This window comes from Penicillium lagena (genome assembly GCF_028827675.1).
Source record: "Penicillium lagena strain IBT 129212 chromosome Unknown utg000006l_segment0_segment0, whole genome shotgun sequence".
Taxonomy (NCBI): Eukaryota; Fungi; Ascomycota; class Eurotiomycetes; order Eurotiales; family Aspergillaceae; genus Penicillium; species Penicillium lagena.
In genome coordinates this window covers 290,138-309,056 of record NW_026623227.1, presented here as the reverse complement: position 1 = coordinate 309,056, position 18,919 = coordinate 290,138, and the positions used below count along the sequence as shown (strand labels likewise).

The 18,919-nt window shown below is 50.2% G+C and overlaps 7 protein-coding genes across 7 annotated transcripts; 2 read left to right on the top strand and 5 right to left on the bottom strand.

The window, feature by feature from the left end:
- Positions 1 to 376: 376 nt before the first annotated feature.
- On the bottom strand, positions 377 to 1,959 carry N7510_008266 (uncharacterized protein; the record flags this gene model as incomplete). Its single annotated transcript, XM_056980191.1, has 2 exons — positions 377 to 816; positions 1,797 to 1,959. The coding sequence occupies 2 exons, from the start codon at positions 1,957 to 1,959 to the stop codon at positions 377 to 379; spliced, it is 603 nt and encodes a 200-aa protein (XP_056830400.1).
- Positions 1,960 to 4,388: 2,429 nt separating this feature from the next.
- On the top strand, positions 4,389 to 6,306 carry N7510_008265 (cation:proton antiporter; the record flags this gene model as incomplete). Its single annotated transcript, XM_056980190.1, has 3 exons — positions 4,389 to 4,644; positions 4,698 to 5,554; positions 5,605 to 6,306. The coding sequence occupies 3 exons, from the start codon at positions 4,389 to 4,391 to the stop codon at positions 6,304 to 6,306; spliced, it is 1,815 nt and encodes a 604-aa protein (XP_056830399.1).
- Positions 6,307 to 6,734: 428 nt separating this feature from the next.
- Positions 6,735 to 8,309, bottom strand: N7510_008264 (Zn(II)2Cys6 transcription factor domain-containing protein; the record flags this gene model as incomplete). The annotated part of the gene is made up of 2 exons (XM_056980189.1): positions 6,735 to 8,208; positions 8,257 to 8,309. 2 exons carry the CDS (start codon positions 8,307 to 8,309, stop codon positions 6,735 to 6,737), a joined length of 1,527 nt encoding a protein of 508 aa, XP_056830398.1.
- A 1,832-nt stretch (positions 8,310 to 10,141) lies between these two features.
- N7510_008263 (glycoside hydrolase family 64 protein) lies at positions 10,142 to 11,458 on the top strand (the record flags this gene model as incomplete). The annotated part of the gene is made up of 1 exon (XM_056980188.1): positions 10,142 to 11,458. One exon carries the CDS (start codon positions 10,142 to 10,144, stop codon positions 11,456 to 11,458), a length of 1,317 nt encoding a protein of 438 aa, XP_056830397.1.
- An 828-nt stretch (positions 11,459 to 12,286) lies between these two features.
- On the bottom strand, positions 12,287 to 14,044 carry N7510_008262 (uncharacterized protein; the record flags this gene model as incomplete). The annotated part of the gene is made up of 1 exon (XM_056980187.1): positions 12,287 to 14,044. The coding sequence occupies one exon, from the start codon at positions 14,042 to 14,044 to the stop codon at positions 12,287 to 12,289; it is 1,758 nt and encodes a 585-aa protein (XP_056830396.1).
- A 531-nt stretch (positions 14,045 to 14,575) lies between these two features.
- On the bottom strand, positions 14,576 to 17,020 carry N7510_008261 (putative ATP-dependent RNA helicase (Hrh1); the record flags this gene model as incomplete). The annotated part of the gene is made up of 2 exons (XM_056980186.1): positions 14,576 to 14,911; positions 14,975 to 17,020. The coding sequence occupies 2 exons, from the start codon at positions 17,018 to 17,020 to the stop codon at positions 14,576 to 14,578; spliced, it is 2,382 nt and encodes a 793-aa protein (XP_056830395.1).
- Positions 17,021 to 17,216: 196 nt separating this feature from the next.
- N7510_008260 (putative F-box protein (Pof7)) lies at positions 17,217 to 18,873 on the bottom strand (the record flags this gene model as incomplete). The annotated part of the gene is made up of 2 exons (XM_056980185.1): positions 17,217 to 18,440; positions 18,493 to 18,873. 2 exons carry the CDS (start codon positions 18,871 to 18,873, stop codon positions 17,217 to 17,219), a joined length of 1,605 nt encoding a protein of 534 aa, XP_056830394.1.
- Positions 18,874 to 18,919: the final 46 nt, after the last annotated feature.

The following is an 18,919-nucleotide window of genomic DNA, read 5'->3' as shown; positions in this document are numbered from 1 at the left end:
GCTATTAATCATTTCGATGATGATACTCTCATCGGAGGGAGCCAATTACTATTATGAGCAGAATAGAACTCATCATGTCACTTTCAGGGTAAGAAGAATCTTCATTTTAAACAGTTTTTTTATTACAATATTCTATAAAATTTAGCTTAAAGTTGAATGTTAATCCATGATACAGTACAGTATAGCCGACGGGCAGAGAATGCTTCATCGTTCACTCCAATACCTAGGTACGCCGGGGTCAGGATGGGTTCTTTGCTGAGTCCAGCCTTTCTTGATATATAGTTGAATAAATACAGGAGTCCTGACAATCAGTCAGGCTGATGCCTTGTCTGTAACGCACAAACAGAATAACATAGACAGTGACCGGCCTCACTACCTAATTATTGTAGTAAAGACCCCACGTAGTGTTCGAAGTGCTAGCCCCTACAATATTACAGGGCATATCACCCGTGGCACCTACCAGTCCCTCCCACTGGAAAAGATCGATAGCAGTGGTGACTAGGTCAATGATATCCGAATTACCGACATATATAATCCCTCCATCCGAATCCTGCTGGGCGCCGAACGCACAGGTGCCGTATTGGACTAGCTGTCTTTGGGCCGTATCGGGGACTTCCCATGATCCGCCGTCGGCGATATTGTCTATCATTTGTTGGCAGTCGGAGACGGTGGGAGAACCACCAGTAGTCTGGTCGACAAAGGTGGATGCGCCGCAGTCGTTGATTGAATCTCTTGCAGTGATTTTGGCGGCCCGGTGGGGGGTGCGGCGTAGGCTATAGTAGCTAGAAAGATTGCGAGGTTTGCAGAGGTCTGGAGCTGCATTTTGGTAGTTTAGAGGTGTGCCGGTACGTAGTGATATTGCGGTGGATGAAGAGTATTATTGATAATGTTGTAATTCTCGTCTTGAGGGGCTTTACACCTTTATATACATAATATATCCGTTCTTTGGTTTTCGTTGAATAAGGCTCAAAATTAGTTGAGCTATTAATAGGGGAGCTCTAATCTGGTTACTACTTGATTCGATCATTGAAGGATTTAGGAAGTTTTAGCCTTCTTCCTTCGAATGGGTCTTGCGGGGTTGTACACCAATTATAAATCATCGTTCCGTTAAGGGGCCGCTCGTTTTCTGCCTAGCCCCTTCCTTTCTACCACAAATTCCTGCTCCTAAGGTTTCGGCCCCTTCCTTCTACCATAGATTTCGGCCCCTAAGATTTCGGGCCCCTACCTTTACCCAATTTACCTACTCTAGATCGCTAAGTACGTAAATATACGTAGGAGAGAAGCACATACTCCAACCGTACCACATCACTTGTGGATTGGTAAGATCCTCAAAAAAGGGCATCGGTATGGCGTTCAAGGCAGCCAACCATTTTTAACGCCCGATTTGCTGCCGTCTTGTAACGGGCCAGGGCCGCTGTCTGATACTGTGTAAGCACGCGAATCACACTTATTATTTATCGACTTCGCGCACCTAGATATCTCTCCTCTCCACGCTGTTAGTAAATGGCAATTGGCCTCTCCAGTCGGCATCTCAAATAGATTCAACCCTTCACACATTTGCAAATAGATACAGTGCTTTCGGAAAATACAGTCCGGTTGTATGTATGTATAATTCATTTACGCTGACCCCTCGCGAACGATATGCAGCATACAACAACTATATATCAATGTACGTACATGTGTCTTTTGTCACTTCTTAACCGAACTTAGAGCCCGAATCATCCCAACAGCTAAGCTTAGCCGCTCAAGAAAATAAAGATAGGTATGGTACTTGAGAGGCTTCATGCTGTGAGTACTCATCCCGGCAGCGGTCGAAACAGGCTGACGACAAATAGGTACGTTGAGCATCTCTTGTTTGAATTTCAGTTCCACTGAGCGGCGCGGTGGGGTCACACGATTACTGAAAATATCTTCGACAGAACGAATGTTTGATGAAAATGCGTGGTCAAGAAGTGCCATTGCAAGCACAAGAATTATGACATCGAACATCGGTTGCTTTACCTCCGACATCAAAAATATTATTCTTCAGCTACTGTCAGCTTAGGGAAGCTCAAGCGAGCAATGAGTTCGTTACCTTTTAGGTTTTTTTATTGTGGCCCTTAGTATGTTTCAAATCGACTTCCATCAGAAGATGATCATGGGCACCACCAGGATTGGGCAGCAGAATCAAGCTGATCTGGCCATAGCATAGAGCTTTGAGATCGTCCGCCCTGAGATCCCAATCTTCTTCATGATGACCTTCCTCACCATCGATAGCATTGTTAAAGAAGTGCTATACATTAGTTCGCTCGTTCTTGTCGACGTAAACCAGCGCTCCTGGTCGACTTCCGGTATAAGCAGACACGAGTAGAAGGAAGGCCAGCTAGATAATTTGCCGGCTATCGGGGTAAGGTGTTCTATTTTTCGTCTAGTGGTGGTGAAGAACAATATATAGATCATCGACGTTCATGACGGGTTTCTCTCCGACAGACAAGTCGAGTTCATAACGTGGGACCAAGTTTGCTTTCATATACTTCCGCCTTTTTGTTAGAATTTCTAAGACATAAGAAAGCAAGAGTAACCCACATCATTGATATCCTGGCAGCTCTTCACATTAAGGCTACGTCCCACAGCTTTGCGATAGAGCTGACACCATAGCCTCCAATTTTGGTGCAAGCTGCTGAACTTCTTTATTCTGAAATTATCCAATATCCACTCCAGAAATATCATGACGTCCTCCTTACGCGCTGCTGCAAGAAATTTTAAAGGATATTCTCCTAGATAGACGCAATGCCTGAGATTTTGTTAATACAAGGTTAGAAATGAATGTGTGATAATCATCTACCTGGTCCATTTTGTCTTGATGAGGTCGATGTTGTTTTTAGTCGAGACAGCATGTCTTTTTTGAATAATGCCTTGCTCTAATCGCTGGCGGCGACGGCGATAATAATCCGGGCTAGGCGCTTGCTTCTTCGGCTTTGTGGAAACGTAATGATTTAAGGCAATCATAAGCTTGGGAAGCAACTGGGTACAGAAACCAAGGAGAAAAGAAGGACAGATCAAGGAAACGAGATTGGATGGAATAAGACACGGTAAGGACAGTCACCCGGAAAGACTCTGCAGAAGTAATTTGGTAATAGCGGTTGCAGGCGAGCTATTTTGCGCAAAGTCTATTGTTGACGGGGGGTGAGAGGCCCTTAAGTACTACAGGAAGTGACTTTCGCAAGACCTGTGCGCAAAAAAATGACAGTTCTTTTTTCTTACTGAGAGCGGCTACAAGCGGATCAGAGATAGAAAGAACACACGTCATCTCTGATCGTCTGCTCTGAGCACCCTGAGCAAAGGCTGAGCAAATCACTGAGCACCCAGTTCCATCGTATCACATGACTAATGAGTTTGACTAAGAATCCGGTAAAAAGGGCGCCAAAAATGGCGTCCAAGGTAGCCATTTTCGGCGCCCGATTTACCGTCACCTAGCGTTGTGGTGTAATTGAACTATCGTGTTTTGTTTAGTTATTGAGATATTTCCCTTTCAGCCCGATCTCGCTATACAAATCTCCTATCAGCTCATGAGGCTTAGACTTCAGGATGACCTGAAGTAGCTTAATAGGTGATCCTTCTTTAGGAGAGAGTGAGATACACATGGTGAAAATGTTTTAACGCTTGGTAAATAGTAGGCTTGACAGAAATTCTTTGCTTAATTTCAAGAATTATTGCGGTCGCCTTGGATTGATACACGAATCCTACAGCCCTTCTCTCGTGGACCCATCGTATCAGAGCCGTCACTTCCCTGGCATTAACACATACTTGCCTTAGATGGCCGATATTGGAACGCCTTCTGATTACACGGGAGGCTTCGGGGGCTTTGTTAAACACGAGGAGTTTGACCTCGAAAGTTTGTCGAGCCCTGGCTTAAGTATGACATAGAAAACCCACATATCTTTTATCTCATACGCCTTGGGAAAAAGCTCAATAGAAGATGCCTGGGCAGTGGAGAGGTCTTTTCAACCACACCGATACATTATTTGAGAAAAAAAAATCAAATCCTTCGTCGGGATCATCTTCCAAATATCTCCAGTTGCGTCTTGAGAGCCAATCCTAGAACGATACCCATTGACGTGCTTTAATTTGGGCTTAAAATCATGTCATGATTCGGACTGCTCCATTCAAAATGGACCTACTGTTGTCTTGGTAAAATATCTCGACGCTTTGCAAAGAGCGCCAAGATCGTTTGTCGAGGTTTGATTGGTTTGTTTTTTTACTCATCACACATCCGCCGCTTAGTTATACCAGTGACGTTCTTTTTTTGACAAACCGCCATTCCTATCCTCGCACTTACACCTTGCTTTATTATTGGATAGCTTATTCGAATAGATAGCTCGTCCCTCACGTTCAACCAAAGACGCACAATGGTTAGCGGCCCATCGGGTTCCGCTTTTGCTTACCACGAACCAGCTATTGCCACTGTACTCAATCTAACGGGGTTCCTCCTCGCCTTGAACCTTATCAATGTCTGCCTCAACAAGTTCATCTACTGTGGCCTTGTTGGTCAGCTGTTCGTCGGTATTCTCTGGGGATCGCCTGGAGCGAAGTGGCTGGATAGTCCGACAGAGACCATCGTCCAACAGCTGGGTTACCTCGGGCTAATCATGCTGGTGTATGAAGGTGAGTTTAGCATTCCCAAGTCAATATACTGATTTCTGATCCGATCTCGACAGGTGGCCTTTCAACATCAATTAAGTCTGTGAGAGCAAACCTTTCTCTTTCTATATGTGTCGCAATCACGGGGATCGGCACCCCGATGGCTTTATCCTTCGTCCTGAAGGATCTTGTATCGGCGAGCTCTCTCCAGTCCTTCGCTGCTGGTGCAGCTCTCAGTGCTACCAGTCTTGGAACTACGTTCACAATTCTGTCATCAACAGATTTGATCGCCACACGTCTGGGTACTGTCACTACTAGCGCTGCCATGTTAGACGACGTTGTTGGGCTCGTAATGGTCCAGATCGTCTCGAATTTTGGTGGGGGCGTTTCGTCATTTGGCCCTCTCACTGTCATTCGGCCTATACTTGTCTCTGTTGGATTTGCCCTTGGTCTCTTCCTTTTGTGTTCTTTCTGTCTGAAGCCGGTTTTCAAGAAAGTGCTTGCCGCCAAAAACCAACTGCCTGGTTTTACGGGAACCGTGCAGTTTGCCTTCTTTGCGCAGACATGTCTTCTAATTGGAACTGTCGCTGGTGCCACATATGCGGGAACCTCGAGCCTCTTTGCTGCTTATCTGGTCGGGGTTATCGTCTCCTGGTTCGATGAGCTGGTTGTAGACTCAAACACGCAAAATATCTCTCCGGTTCCCAGTTCTACCCAGCCAAGCTCAAGAACCCCAAGTCATCAACATCCCAAACCTTCTATATCTCGAGGAGCCTCCACGAGAAACCGTGCAGAGCAATGTGCCCATATGCCCTCCACTGCATCGACCGCGTTCCAGCACATTCCGGATCAGGGCAAGGGACCAACAGGGGAAATGGTGTATCAGAAATACTACAGGGAGCCCGTTAACCGAATTCTTGTTCCTTTCTTTTTTGTGAGTCTTACTTCTCACTGTTTCGCTGCTCATACTAATACATTAATCAGGCATCAATTGGATTCGCTATTCCCATCACTCAAATGTTCCAAGGCAGAGTTGTATGGCGTGGCATTATCTACGCTATTCTAATGGTATTCGGCAAGCTGGTCACTGGGTTATGGCTTGTTCGCTTCTCACTACGTCCAACCTTGAACCTGATGTCGAGGGCCACGAAACCATTTTCCTATGTTTATTTCTTCTGCGCCTCCCGCATATCTACCAAAAGGAAACAGAAGAGAAAAACAACGCATCCAGCAAAGCAACGTCAATCGTTCAGGGGCCACACAACCGACCCACAAAATAACAATGCCGATCAGCAGGATAGGGGCGCGATAATAATGTCGCCAGCTGGGTCCCCTGGTCAATTTGAATTACCTTCCGCATCTGAAAATTATGCCCCGAATGAGGGTCCTTCTGCCTCTCTCCCTCCCAAGCCAAAATCGTTATATCCACCTTCCATTCTAGGGCTTGCAATGGTTGCCCGAGGGGAGGTTGGATATCTCATTGCTTCACTCGGTCAGAGTAAGGGGATATTCTCCAGCGAATCCTCCGAAGACTTCGGCGAGATTTACTTGGTGATACTCTGGGCGATCTCAATTTGTACACTCATTGGGCCGATCTCTGTTGGAGCTCTTGTCAAAAGGGTGAAGAAGCTACAGCGAACACAGAATGACTCTGATGTCAATCCGTTGGGAATTTGGGGGATATAACTTGTCCTGAATTGGTTAAATGATAGTTCGCATAGCATCATTCAAGGCACAGTGATTGTAGTGTGAAATTAGATTCGTCTTAGTGAATAAAACGTGAAATCTTGCCCTAGCGTCCTTGGAGTTTTGACATTTATTCTCTGATCGTATTTTTGTGTCTAGACAGCACTCCTTTTATTGGTATAACATGTTAGTTGATTTTGAGAATCTCATCAGTGGGGATAAAGGATCATCGCTCGTGTACTCAATAGAACTGTTCTTAGAATAGTGGTATTTTTCGGCACAAGCTTCAGATATGAGAGCACATGTCTATAATTTTTCCGGAACAGCTCCCATTCTTACCTTTACAAACATTTTTTAGCCCAAAAGAAGTGTCCTACAATATCCAAACCCCTAACAAAATATACAGCGTGCAAGTGACTGATTATGATTTACCAATGTACATAATCTTCCTCCATCTTATAATCACTCTCCGCGCCCTCTTTGCGAACGAAAATTATCTGGCAAGGGTTGGAATGCTTTTCATTGGGCATGAAGGTCTCCCAGAACCGATCTTGACATTCGGGAACTCTGTGTTCCACAGGAAGATGTGCCACAGAAGCTTCTTCCCTTTCGATGTTATATATCGCGGTATGGTAAAGCACCTCTAAGTCATGCATAGAATCCAACTGTGGAGATGCTCTGATGACTGCTGCAGCTCTCCGCCTTATTAAAGGATGGCGGCATTTTCTGGCTGCCCAGTATAGGGAAAGACCAACGTAAGGCTCCAGGTTATATGTCTGCCTGTAGCCGTTCTTTGGGGAAAGCTCTGAGATTTTCTCCGCTGCTTCGACCATTTCTTCGAACTCGGAAACAAAATTGTCATAGATCATCTCGTCCTGGCGTAGGAGAGTTTCATTCAAGATAGCTGTGGCATGGTGTTGGACTATAAGGACCAGAGGTGCACGCGGGTCTGTTGATGCTCCTGCTCGGGATTTTGGTCGGCGTTTTTGGAGTTGTTGGAATGCTATCCACCATTCATTGTGTTCTTTCCTCAGCCTTTGTTGTTCTTGGAAGCGCTCTTGCTGCTCGAGCCCCGAGACGTTTTGTGGTAAGGACGTTATGCGCTGAACAAGCTGGAAGGATGGAGTCGTTATGTGTACCAGAGCTCTTCTTGCTTGTAGTATGGTGGTGAACTTGATTTTGTCCGACTGAGTTGGTTGCTCCATATGAGCTTTGTAGGGAATCATCTTTCGACCGCGGGTACTGCACTCGATATTCAACAAAGAAAAAAGGTCGGATAGCTCTCTATTGATACCGTCGCTTATTGGGAATTCAGGGTCTGGAGCGCCAGGTGTGCCTTGCCGTCGAGCCAGGATGCGGAGTCCTGCTTGGGCATGATCCATCGCTTGAGGATTATTGCCGGTAACAGTTTCAAGACAGACGAACAGAGCGCAAGTGATCAATGTAAGATCCAAATTACTGAAACGTGGGTGACTGCTGTCCAACAGGGCACGGATCGCCTTGTTATATTGTTCCAGTGCGAAGTTGGAAGTCTTTTCGGTTTCGGTCACAGGCGCCAAGAGGCACTTGTGGGCGGCGCTGACAGCCGCAACCGCATGACGAATAGCCGGTTGAGTCTGGCTGAGCTGGGGGATATAATAAAGCCATAAATCGGAGTGGAAGAGCCCGGATAGAGAGTGGCAGGTCTCAGTAGAGAACATGTTGAGAAAGTCACGCTCCTGTCGTGTGCCAGGTACGAGAACTAGCCGAGACTCAGGAGACACCTTAAGTGGGAGACTAGGTCCTTCACGGCGTCGACGTAGCTGTCTCTGCGATGCATCCACATAGCCATCGCACTTTCGTCCGGTGCTCGTGCATTGCACACAGGTTGGCCTTTCCTCCCCGCATTTAACGTGTCGAATCCTTTGGGAATTTTAGATAACAAACCAATATTTTTCGAGGATTGCTTACTTGCAAGTAACGCAGCCATTCTTTGAGTTGGTCTTTGCCGTCTTGCGTGTCATTGTGGGCTGGGGGCGTTCAGTCAAGGTACTGAATAAGCAAAGGTCGGATCGTCAGCAGTGTCCCTCCGAATGATCCACACCGAGTCAGGAAGTTCTGGCCGCTAACTAGATCAGGCTGCTCAGATAAGCAGAAGGTGATGCTCAGTGAGCAGATCACTATCGATGAAAATGTGCACAAAAGCGCCCGTGGCGTCTTTTTTGGGGAGGGGGGCCTGTCTGCGCCTCTCGCCCCCAAACAAATTCACACGCCACACTTGACTAGGAAGTAAACAGTTATGTAATTAGCTAAGTTAGTCAGTAAGTTAACGTAACTAACTTAAGTTAAGTATAGAGAGAGTAGTCAGCAAGATCCTTCTTGTTAGCAATAACTTAGTTACTAGTTAATAGTAAACCCGCATGGCTCCGAGGATCGCTAATTTTGTGAAAGCCGGGAGCATGGCTGATTTTGGAAACCTCTGAAACCCTTAAACCAAAATGCCTTGATTTGCTAGAACCTCACCTTCAATGTTGGCGCTAACGCGTAGTCCCGAAAACAACCGCTAGGGAGTTGATAATACATCAGGACTGCACATGTTAGTGCTGACAGGCTACCGATGCTTGGTTACAACTTGTTCCTGCAGCTACAAGCGCATTCGTCAGGGGGAAGAATAAATGGCCGGCAGTGTCTCCACCTTCCCCACCAATTTCCCACGCTATGGGACAATGCGACTATGCACGGAGAAATAAAAGTCTAGACCTATGCGCGAAGAAGTGATCAGCCTAGGCCTATGCATGGAAAAGTCAACAATGCGACTATGCACGGAGAAATCAACAATCTAGGCGCGGACAAGACAAATCGCACTTAGGGTTCAGTTTCCTAAATCCCGCGATGCCGGTTCAAAACAACCTGCTGTTTCCTTGGCTGACTAGCCCTGGATGAAGAAACGGTCTAGAAAAGGACTTGGTCCGGATTTACTCCCCCGCTTCCTAGGTCTGATTATGATGTGCCGATGAGATCGGCGTAAGCAAATCGGTATTCAATTTCTACCTTATGGGCGGTATTGTGGATCTCAGCCTCATAGCAGTCTTTTAGCTTCTTTCAATAATTAACGTCAAACAGGCACTAGAGGGAGGCCTGGCAACAATTTTCTTCCCGCACGAAAATGCCGCATGCAAACATACTTTCTCTGTGCAGAACTCAGGCAATTCTGAAGGATTGTCATTTCAGTTGATCACGGCTTGAGTCACATCTACTTGATGCGTACCTAACGCTAATGGTATTTCATAGTATACTCGCCCCCAAGTCGCACCCCCGAGTAAGACCCCAAACAGCGCAAAACCCCAAACAGTCGCAGCTATTGGCGGTCTGACTTTGGGGCGGGTATGTTGCTCCCGTTAACAATTCTCCCCAGGAATGTTGCTCCGCAGCCCCCCCGGAGGTGTCAAATGCGAAGCGTGGCCATCCAGAGTTCATGCCAAGCGGCGACGAAAGTGGCGATGAAGATAGCTTCTGAAATGCTTGTGTAAATATACCAATGGTCCGCTTCTCCGTGCTTGATCTAGCGTCATCTCCGATCCCATATAGTCGCAATCGCTCCCTAGGTGGCATTATATGCGTGTGATTTCGAACTTAAACCCTAGAAACTGAACGCCACAGGAATTAGCAAGATTTTAAGTGCAACGTGGAATGAAGAAGGCAAGGTTCGACCGCTCAATGAATCCCTATATAAAACCCCATGATCTAGCAAACTTGAAGTCTACATGCATGCAGACTTGGTTTTTACCAACATTACCACTCTCTTCTGCTTTCCAATTCTTTGGTCTGTGGTGCATTGCCCCAACCATCAATTACAATGGGTATCTTCAAAAGACTTGGGGTCGCAACAATTGCCGCACTTATAGGTCATACTTTGGCCATTCCTATCGTTGTCCACCCCGGTGGTGCGAATGATGTTGTTATCACGTCGCAAGATACGCTTAACGAGACAATTTCCACCAACGGACCTAATAAGGTTCTGTCAGCTGGAGATGCTGAGCAGCTGTCAGTCTCTGTGTACAACAATTTTCAAAGTGATACCATCAACGTCTATGTCACTGGACTCGATTCCAATGGGGACATTGTCTGCCTTACATCTAGTGGAAGTTGGTATACTCCATCAGCAGATGGTAGCTCCACAACTCCCCAAGAAATCACGGAAGACATTGCCATCCCTATTGGTGCTTATGGAACAACTACTTCGTTTACCCTTCCGAGCTATTTCTCATCAGGTCGCGTCTGGGTCGCAGATGGTGACCTGACATTCTGGACTGTGATAGCTGCCACTGGTGTTCTATCTCTGGTTGAGCCATCTGCAGTCAACCCGGATGATCCTAGTGCAAACGTCAACTGGGGCTTCGTCGAGCTCACGACGGATGAGGACGGCGTTACGGTCAATATAAGCTATGTCGACTTCGTTGGTTTCCCGCTCGGTATCGAGGTTGAGGGTAGTGATGGCACCCAAACAGCTCTGGGTGTAACAGCAGATGCATTATCATCCATCTGCAGCGCCTTAACTGCACAGGCATCTTCAGATGGTCAGCCCTGGAACGAGCTCTGCATGACTGATAGTAGCGGCAACATCCTTCGCGTTATTGCTCCCTACGACTATATAAGTCTAGAACCGGACGCTTTTGATTCCTACTGGACGAGCTACATCTCTGAAGTCTGGTCTCAATACGAGACTACACCCCTGACAATTGATACTCAGGCTGCAGCGGGCCTAGTAAATTGTACAGTGTCAAGCGGTACATTGAACTGCGACGGGGACAATCGAGGCTATGCACAGCCAGCCGCCAGCGATATCTTTGGTTGCAACAGTGGGCCATTTGCAATTGAGTCAGGTGACAATGCCGTGCACGCCGCTGTTGTTCCTCGTCTCTGCGCCGCATTTGACAGGTCATCATTTTTAGTTAGCGGGGGAAATATCCAACCGAGCGACTCGAGTTCTTACTACACGACAACACCGACCAACTACTACAGCAAGATTGTGCACCAGTATGAGGCGGACGGGAAGGGATATGCATTCGCTTATGATGACGTGACCCCTGATGGCGCGCCAAATGCTTCTGGTCTGCTCAATGATCCGAATCCTACTCTTCTGACTATCACTATTGGAGGACCAACGTCTTGATATTGAATCGCAAATAGTACAGCATGGCCACTTATACAGTCGACCAAGTTTGCAAGATGGAATGTACATACCGAAGAAAAAGAGAGTTTATATATGCACAAATGATTTTGCTATTCATACCTAAAGTATATTTATATATCCATCGTATCAACAATAAGAGGACAATGGCAATATTAATGAAATGCGAAGTATTGTATCTTGAGTGAACATTTCTTTGTAGTAGGTAATTAGCAGACAGAGGACTCTACATTATTGCTGGTCTATTTAGTTTCGACAACCTTGAAATAATCCGTCTTTCGTGGAATCAGGTGAATGCACGACTTGTCCTGAGTAGCTACTACTTCTGTCAGTGAATTGAAGAGTAGGACCGATGGAGATAGGCGGGGAAGGGGACCGGAGCCGGAGAAGGGATGTGCTGTGCCGAGGAAAAAGCTGCGGTCAAGGGATCTTGGGCAGGAATAGACATCGATTCTAGGCTGGGTTAGTATAGGGTGACAATGCACAGTGGTAACAAGCAATCACGCTAGGTATGGCTTTCCTGATATGTAGTATGTATGGCTATATGCTTGTATGTAGTATAGTGGTCAGGCTGTGTGAGATATATATCAAGAGCAAATAAACCAAAAAGAGACATAACCACAGACTCCAGAAACGCAAATATCACCCAAGTCGTAAAAGTCGCTGGACCCATTAGCCAGAACAGATCGTAAATGCCACACCTATATCACCTATTCTCATGTCACGTCGCGAGACCGTATATATGACTGACGATGCCTCCCCACCAACTCGTCAACTCCGGTGATTCCATATGCATATCCACAAAGAAATCTATGCCTCGCCCCACGCTCCCAAGCCTGCACCGACACCGATGGCACTGCCGCTATCAACACTGCCACCGATGTCCCAGTAATTGCGGCTGGACCCAGTCAAGGTCCGTCGACTGGAGATAGCTGATATTTTGCTCTGGCTGGCGCAGCTGGAACTGGGTCTACGCAGATGTGGCCGCAGTAGAGGTGATGAGACGCCAACGGCGCCGGATAGATGAGTGCGACGGGTTTGTGTCTGAGACCGAGTGTGTGCGCGAGCGACGAGCGGATGATGCTGGCGGATGATAGCAGCGCGGCGGGACGCGTCTTGTAGAGAAGGGTGACGGGCTGCGGAGGATGAATGCGCGTCGGACATGTAGCCACGCCGACTGAAGCGGTTTCGAAGATATCGGAAGACCATCATGACATCGAGACCACGCTCCCAGTACTCTTGTTCCTGATGCACGCGTGTGGACTCGGAGAGTGGGTCGGTCGTTGTGGGGTCGTCTTCTTCAATGCCCCACTCGGCGGCGTGTTCGCGGTTTGGATCATGGAGCGTGGGCATGAAGTGTGGGGAGGGCATGGAGTCGCCGGCCGCGGTGTTTGTTGAAGTTGGAGCCATGGATTCACTTGCAGTCTGGGTGGTGGTGCTATCTGCCAATCGATTGAGAGGCATGCCAGCGTATTCAGCGCGGATATCCCTCGTCATGTTAAGGTACGTTGTAAATGCCCCTGGGTGGTCGCAGAGCTGGTGTACCAGCACTCCCAGCTCGTGAGCAATGCGTTGAAGCACACGGCTCTGCCACAGCGGCGGATCCTCGTGTTCGGGGCCCGTTTCACAAGCGAGCACCGTCTCCATATCCAGCCGTTCCTGCCGAGTCTGGCCCGGGATGCCACCACCATGAGTCTGGTCTTCCTCAGGTAATGATTCACCAAAGATGACAGAAAGTAGTGAATCGTCAATCCCGATAAGATCACGAATGACTTTCCGGGTGATGCGCCGCCAGAACGACTCATCGGTTTCAGCCACAAGCCCTGGAGAGGCAACCACCGCGGAGGGGGATTCAGACACACTGCCTTGCGAGCGACGCATACTCGACCCACTGGTCCGGCTACTCTGCCGACGATGAGTCTCACGTTCGATCTCCTGCATCAGAGCCCGGCTCTGATCCATGCGCCATTGCTCAATCCGCTGCCATCGCTGCCGCTCGACATCAGCCTCGCCCTCGTCGACGGTGTCCAGATGTCGCTGCACGCTGGAATGACGGCGATGATGTAGTTGGTCATGTGACCTTCGTTGGGGATTGTGCATCTCATGCTGCCACAGCTGGTCCTGGACCTGCTGGCTGGATGCCTGGAAACTGCCCAGCCCATCATGGGCTGGAAGCATCGCCGGTGGCCCTTGGTCGAAGCGGTTGGGGGAAGACGGGGGCAGCGAGGGGGCCCGAAAGGCCGGCAGACCATCGTCCAGGCTGTCGAGTTCGGTACCATCCTCGTCAAGTGGTTCGTCCAGGGCATTTTCTGGCTCGTCGTTCCCAGGTGCAGAGCGTGTGGCTGTGTCGAAGGAGCCAAAATCGCTCAGCCGTGAGCCCCCCGCAGTGCGCGTGTGATCCGTTGAGGTCGTATGGGTGCGAGCGGTCGGGGAGAACAGCACCCATTGGGTTGTTTCGTCGTCAGGCTGTTCCGCAGAGGTTGAAGGGATCTCGAGGGTTGGAGGAGGTTGGGGAGTCGAGTAGGAGGTCCTGCGACGAGGCAGTTGGGTTGGGACGCGGAAGGCCATGGTGGGCGATCGAGGGTGACCGCAGGGAGATGGCGGGCTCCCTGGCTTCAGAGGATCCGGTCAGGGAGGCACTGTGTCAAAAGAATAGGAGAGACAACACAGTTAAAAAAAAAAGAGACGAGAAACAAGAACAAGGAGGACAGAAGCGTCCAGTCAGACCAGATAAGGTGATGGATGATAACGGGTGGAGCCAAGTGGTGATGTGATGATGCAAGCGGATGTGGTTTGGTTGGTCGGACCTCCACCGGGAGTGTTATGAGGGACTATCGAGGAACAGGTATTCGGGAATGAATCCACTCGGACTATTGGTTTCATTTATTCTAGGTATCAGCTGAGGATCTGACCGGTCGCGGGTGATAACTGACCAGTCACTTACTCCCGACAATGTCCCTCCTGATCGACTGTACATGAACCCTAACCCCGGAACAGACACCGGTACGGGAGGTACGGTATGGACTGAGATGATTCTGGAAAAAGAAAAATAACATCAAAGGGGTATCTAGGATCTAGTCGATCATCATCTCTATATAACTACTTCCCCGCCAGCGCCTCTCCAACCCAGTCCATCTGCACCGCACTCACCCCTCGCGCATAGCTTCGGTTCGTAAACACAAACTCGTTGTACATGATCGCCTCGACCTTCTTGCCAAACAGCACGCTGGACGGGTGGATTGCTACCGTCTGGTTCCCCACCACCGTGCGGTAGCTGCCATCGGGCACCAGCCGGGCAGTGTTGGCTGCGAACCCGCACAGGAAGCTCTGGAGGATCAAAACGGGCGATGGGTCGCGCGACGGCGAGTCGTCGATGGCGTCGCTGGGGAGTAGTTTGGCTTGGCGGCATTGCATCCGGAGTTGCTTGCGGACGTCCTGATATGATGTGTTGTCAGTAAAGAAATAAAGACGTCAGTCCACGCATATATTGCGACTCACCATCACCGATTGCATCGCCCGGTGCGAGACCAAATGTCGCTCCGCCCACGCCTTGCGGTCGGCGTTCTCTGCCGCGTAGGCTCGGACCGTCGCCAGCATCGTGAGGTGGTCGCCCTCGCGCCGGTAGAGGTCGCGCCGCGCCGCTTCGGCCGCCTCCTTCTTTTCTTCAGAGGTCGTATTGAGGAAGATATTTTCGACGCTCAAGCACGAGATAATGTCGATGACGTCCGTCAGGCAGTCGGCCCCATTGTCCGCTGCCGCCAGCAGTACCCGGCCCAGGGTTGGAGTGAGGGGTAGTTTGGCGATGTGCAGGCCGATCGCGCTGATCGAGCCGGACTCTTCGAGGGCGTCGATATTGAGTAGTTGTAACAGCGCTTTCTCGAGTGCTTCGCGGGGCGGGCGAGTGAGGAAGGGGAACCGCACGATGTCGTCGACGCCGCGCGCTTTCATGTTCAGCAGCGCCTGGCTGAGATCGCAGCGCAGAATCTCCGGTGGGTTCGTCTCCTCTAGTGCCAGGTAATCCTTTTCGGTGTAGAGGCGGAAACACTGTCCCGGCGCTTCGCGGCCAGCACGACCTTTCCGCTGGATAGCAGCCGACTTGGAGATAGGCTTGACCAGCAGAGAATCCAAGCCCAGGCGCGTCCGGAACTGCTTGATTTTGGCTTTGCCGCAGTCCACCACATACCGCACCCCCGACACCGTGACGGAAGTTTCGGCGATGTTCGTCGACAGGACAATCTTGCGCGTGCGTGGCGGCGTGGGCAGGAAGACCCGTTGCTGTGCAGCTTGAGGCAGCGCGGCGAAGAGCGGCAAGACTTGAACCCGTGGGAGTGAAGGGTCCATCCCGATGGCGTATTCATTGATGAGATGCTCCAAAGCCTCCACGGTTTCCTGGCCTGTCAAGAAAACCAAAATATCACCGGGGATCGGCTCTTTGTAGTGAATCTGGAAGATCACCTTGAGCGCCGCGTCGACGAAATCATGCACTGGCTCGGGCGAGTAGATCATCTTGACGGGGAACTGCCGGCCCTTGATGTGGCAGACCGATATGTCCTTTTCCGTATCCTTCTGTTCCCCAGCCTGCAGTTTATATCCTTCCTGGAAGAAGCCCTGTAAGCTTTCCATATCGGCCGTAGCACTCATAACCGCGACTTTCAATGGCACCCCGCCCCGACCCTCCAGATTGCCGGACACAAGATTGCGCAGGAATCCAAGTACCAAATCAACATTGATGCCCCTCTCGTGGACTTCATCGACCACAATCGCGCTGTACCGAGTGAGAGCTGGGTCATGTAGCATCTCCTGGAGCAGCATTCCCTCCGTCAAGAATTTAATCCGCGTACTCGGCGAGGTCGACGTGTCAAACCGCACCGAGTACCCAACCTTGCTGGCAGGCGATGATGACCCAAGCGGCGTGCCCATCTCCTCCGCCACGCGCCGCGCAAGCGAGATGGCCGCGACTCGACGGGGCTGCGTGATGGCAATGCACCCTCCGACCGTTATCTCCTTCGTTCTGCCGTCTTCTTGTGTGACTGCGGTAGTGGTCGGTCGACACCAGAACTCATTGACGAGAAACTGGGGAATCTGTGTACTTTTTCCGCTACCTGTCTCACCCACCAGCAGCATCACGTCTTGCTCTCGCAGATTTCGACGGATCTCATCGGCATGCCTGAAGATGGGCAGTTTGCGTCGGAGCTCGTACAATGCATTGGCTTTTTCTCGTAGGTTCGTGAAATTGTGTTTGGCGTCGTTCAGGTGGTTGGATTTGGCTTGGGGTCTCCATTGGGGTCGTGGTTTGACGATGACTTCATTGTTCGGTGTAGCCAAATCTTCAGGACTAGGCAATTTCGCTGCAATGGGCTCGGGGGGAGGTTTCACTGCCGGCTCGCCTGCCGGAGGAGAGGCTTCGGCCGGTTCGTCGCGTTTCCGCTTCTTGCTTCGCTTCTTCTTGCGACCGCTGTCTGCATTTGTAGACACTGGGACAACCGCCTTTGGTGCCTCTTCATTGTCTGAATCAGCAAAGACGGTATGGACCTTCTCGGGCATTTTGACTCGGGTGGTCGCAAGATGAAGCGGTGTTGCTGGAAGTTTTTTTCGCGCTTATCTTATCGATAAGAACGATAACCACCGTTGCGACAAAGTACATTCATTATATTGAGAGAGGTATACGCGCCCTCACCGTAATCATCTCTATTCGTATGTGTAGAATAAATCACAAATAAACGGGTCATAATTCATCAACTTAATCAAGTCCCCAGCCGCGCACCCGGCGGAAGACAAATGCCCGGTCATTGCGCAGACCAAACTCGGCCCAATCATCTGTGAGCTTGTTGTAGCTCCAGAACCCTTTCCATACCAGCTTGGTGTTCTTGGATTGATTGGGCGGCGACGCACCGCTCGGGGCAGCCCGTGACGCCGTCGGAGAGCGGAGGGACAGTTGCATCGTGTATATATACTTGGGATCGACGCCTTCGGTTTCGATAAGAAGGTCGCGCGGATCAGAGAGCGGTTGTGCTCCAAATGCAGGCTTCTGGTCGTCACTTGAGGTTTCGGGAGACGGGACTGGCGAGGCCAAGTGCCACCGCCCGCGAAGACCGTACTTCAGTGCCGCCATGGCTACCGGGGGAACAGGGTCGGTTGCACCCGAGATCGATTGCCCGTGGTCTGTTGAGACCTGGCGCTGGTGATATTTCTGAAAAGTCGCACGCGCGGCCATCATGTTTTCCTTGCTGATGTGCGGCACCACATCGACGGGCTCGGTGGTGGAAAGGAGCGAAACGACTGATCCATCGGGGTAGAACCGCAGGTACCGGTAGTAGGTCACAATGTGAATTGGACTGTTCCATGACACGTTTTGGTAGAAAGATGCAGCACCGGGTCGGGTGTAATTGACAGTACTGATGTAGATGCCAGTGAACCGTATCCGGGGGAACGACTGGAACACCTGGCTCCACGAGGACATTGGTTTAGGAATCTCCAATGGTGCATTTTCAGGAAACGGAGTATAACGTGGACCCAGGGTGTAAGTGGGATGGCCGTGCAAGTCGCATGCGAAGGAGTAATGCATTCCCTGGAAGCCGAACTGAAGGGATTGGCAAACCCGTTTCCAGACATGTTGTTCATGGACAAAATGAAACGCCAGCCGCTTGCACGCAAGCGCCATCCGACCAAAACTGGCCGGATCTCTCACTGCGACGTGTCTCAAAATCTCGACTATGACTTCGGACGGAACATTGGCGATCGGACAAGGCGGCGGTGGTGTGTTTTCAATAATTGGATCCGCCCGTGGAATGGGGGAATGGGCAAATGACGCTATTAGGTCTGGCGTCGACAGTTTTTCCTCTTCCTCTGCGGAGGCTTGCGTTGGTGCCGGTGCTGCCGGGGTTGTTGGGGCGGGCTGTGCGGGCTTCTTCCATACGTGGGCGAAATGCTTGTTGCGATACGTCTTATCGACACTGGAATCCAGCTAAACGAGACCAATTAGCATCTTTAATTCCTGTTTCAGGGCGCCAACTCACCCGATATGCTTTTCGGTAGTGCTGAAGACTATCGCCGAGACTCCCTTCGGCCTCTTTCTCCACTGCCCGTTCGAAGTGCTCCAGGGCCGAGCTGGGCTCTTTGATATTGCGACGGGTAAAATCATCGCCATCTTCTTCCTCCACGCTCAGCTGCTCGACCTGCTGGGCCAGTGCATCCGGGTCAAACGAGGCCGGGGGTGGTCCCTCTTCCTCCACCTCCTTCCGGTCTGATGCCTCATGGCGCGTAGGCGGGAATCGTGTCGGTGGCGGTGCAGGCACTTCTCCTGAGGTAGTCCGAGTTCCATCTCTGGGCTTTGACCGACGAGCGACTTCCTCCCGCCACTGTCGGCGAAAGGACTCGAGCTCGGCGTTGTCCTCCATGGTTGGTGGTGGTAGTGGGGGTGGTTGGAAGCGCCGAGGTCGGAGA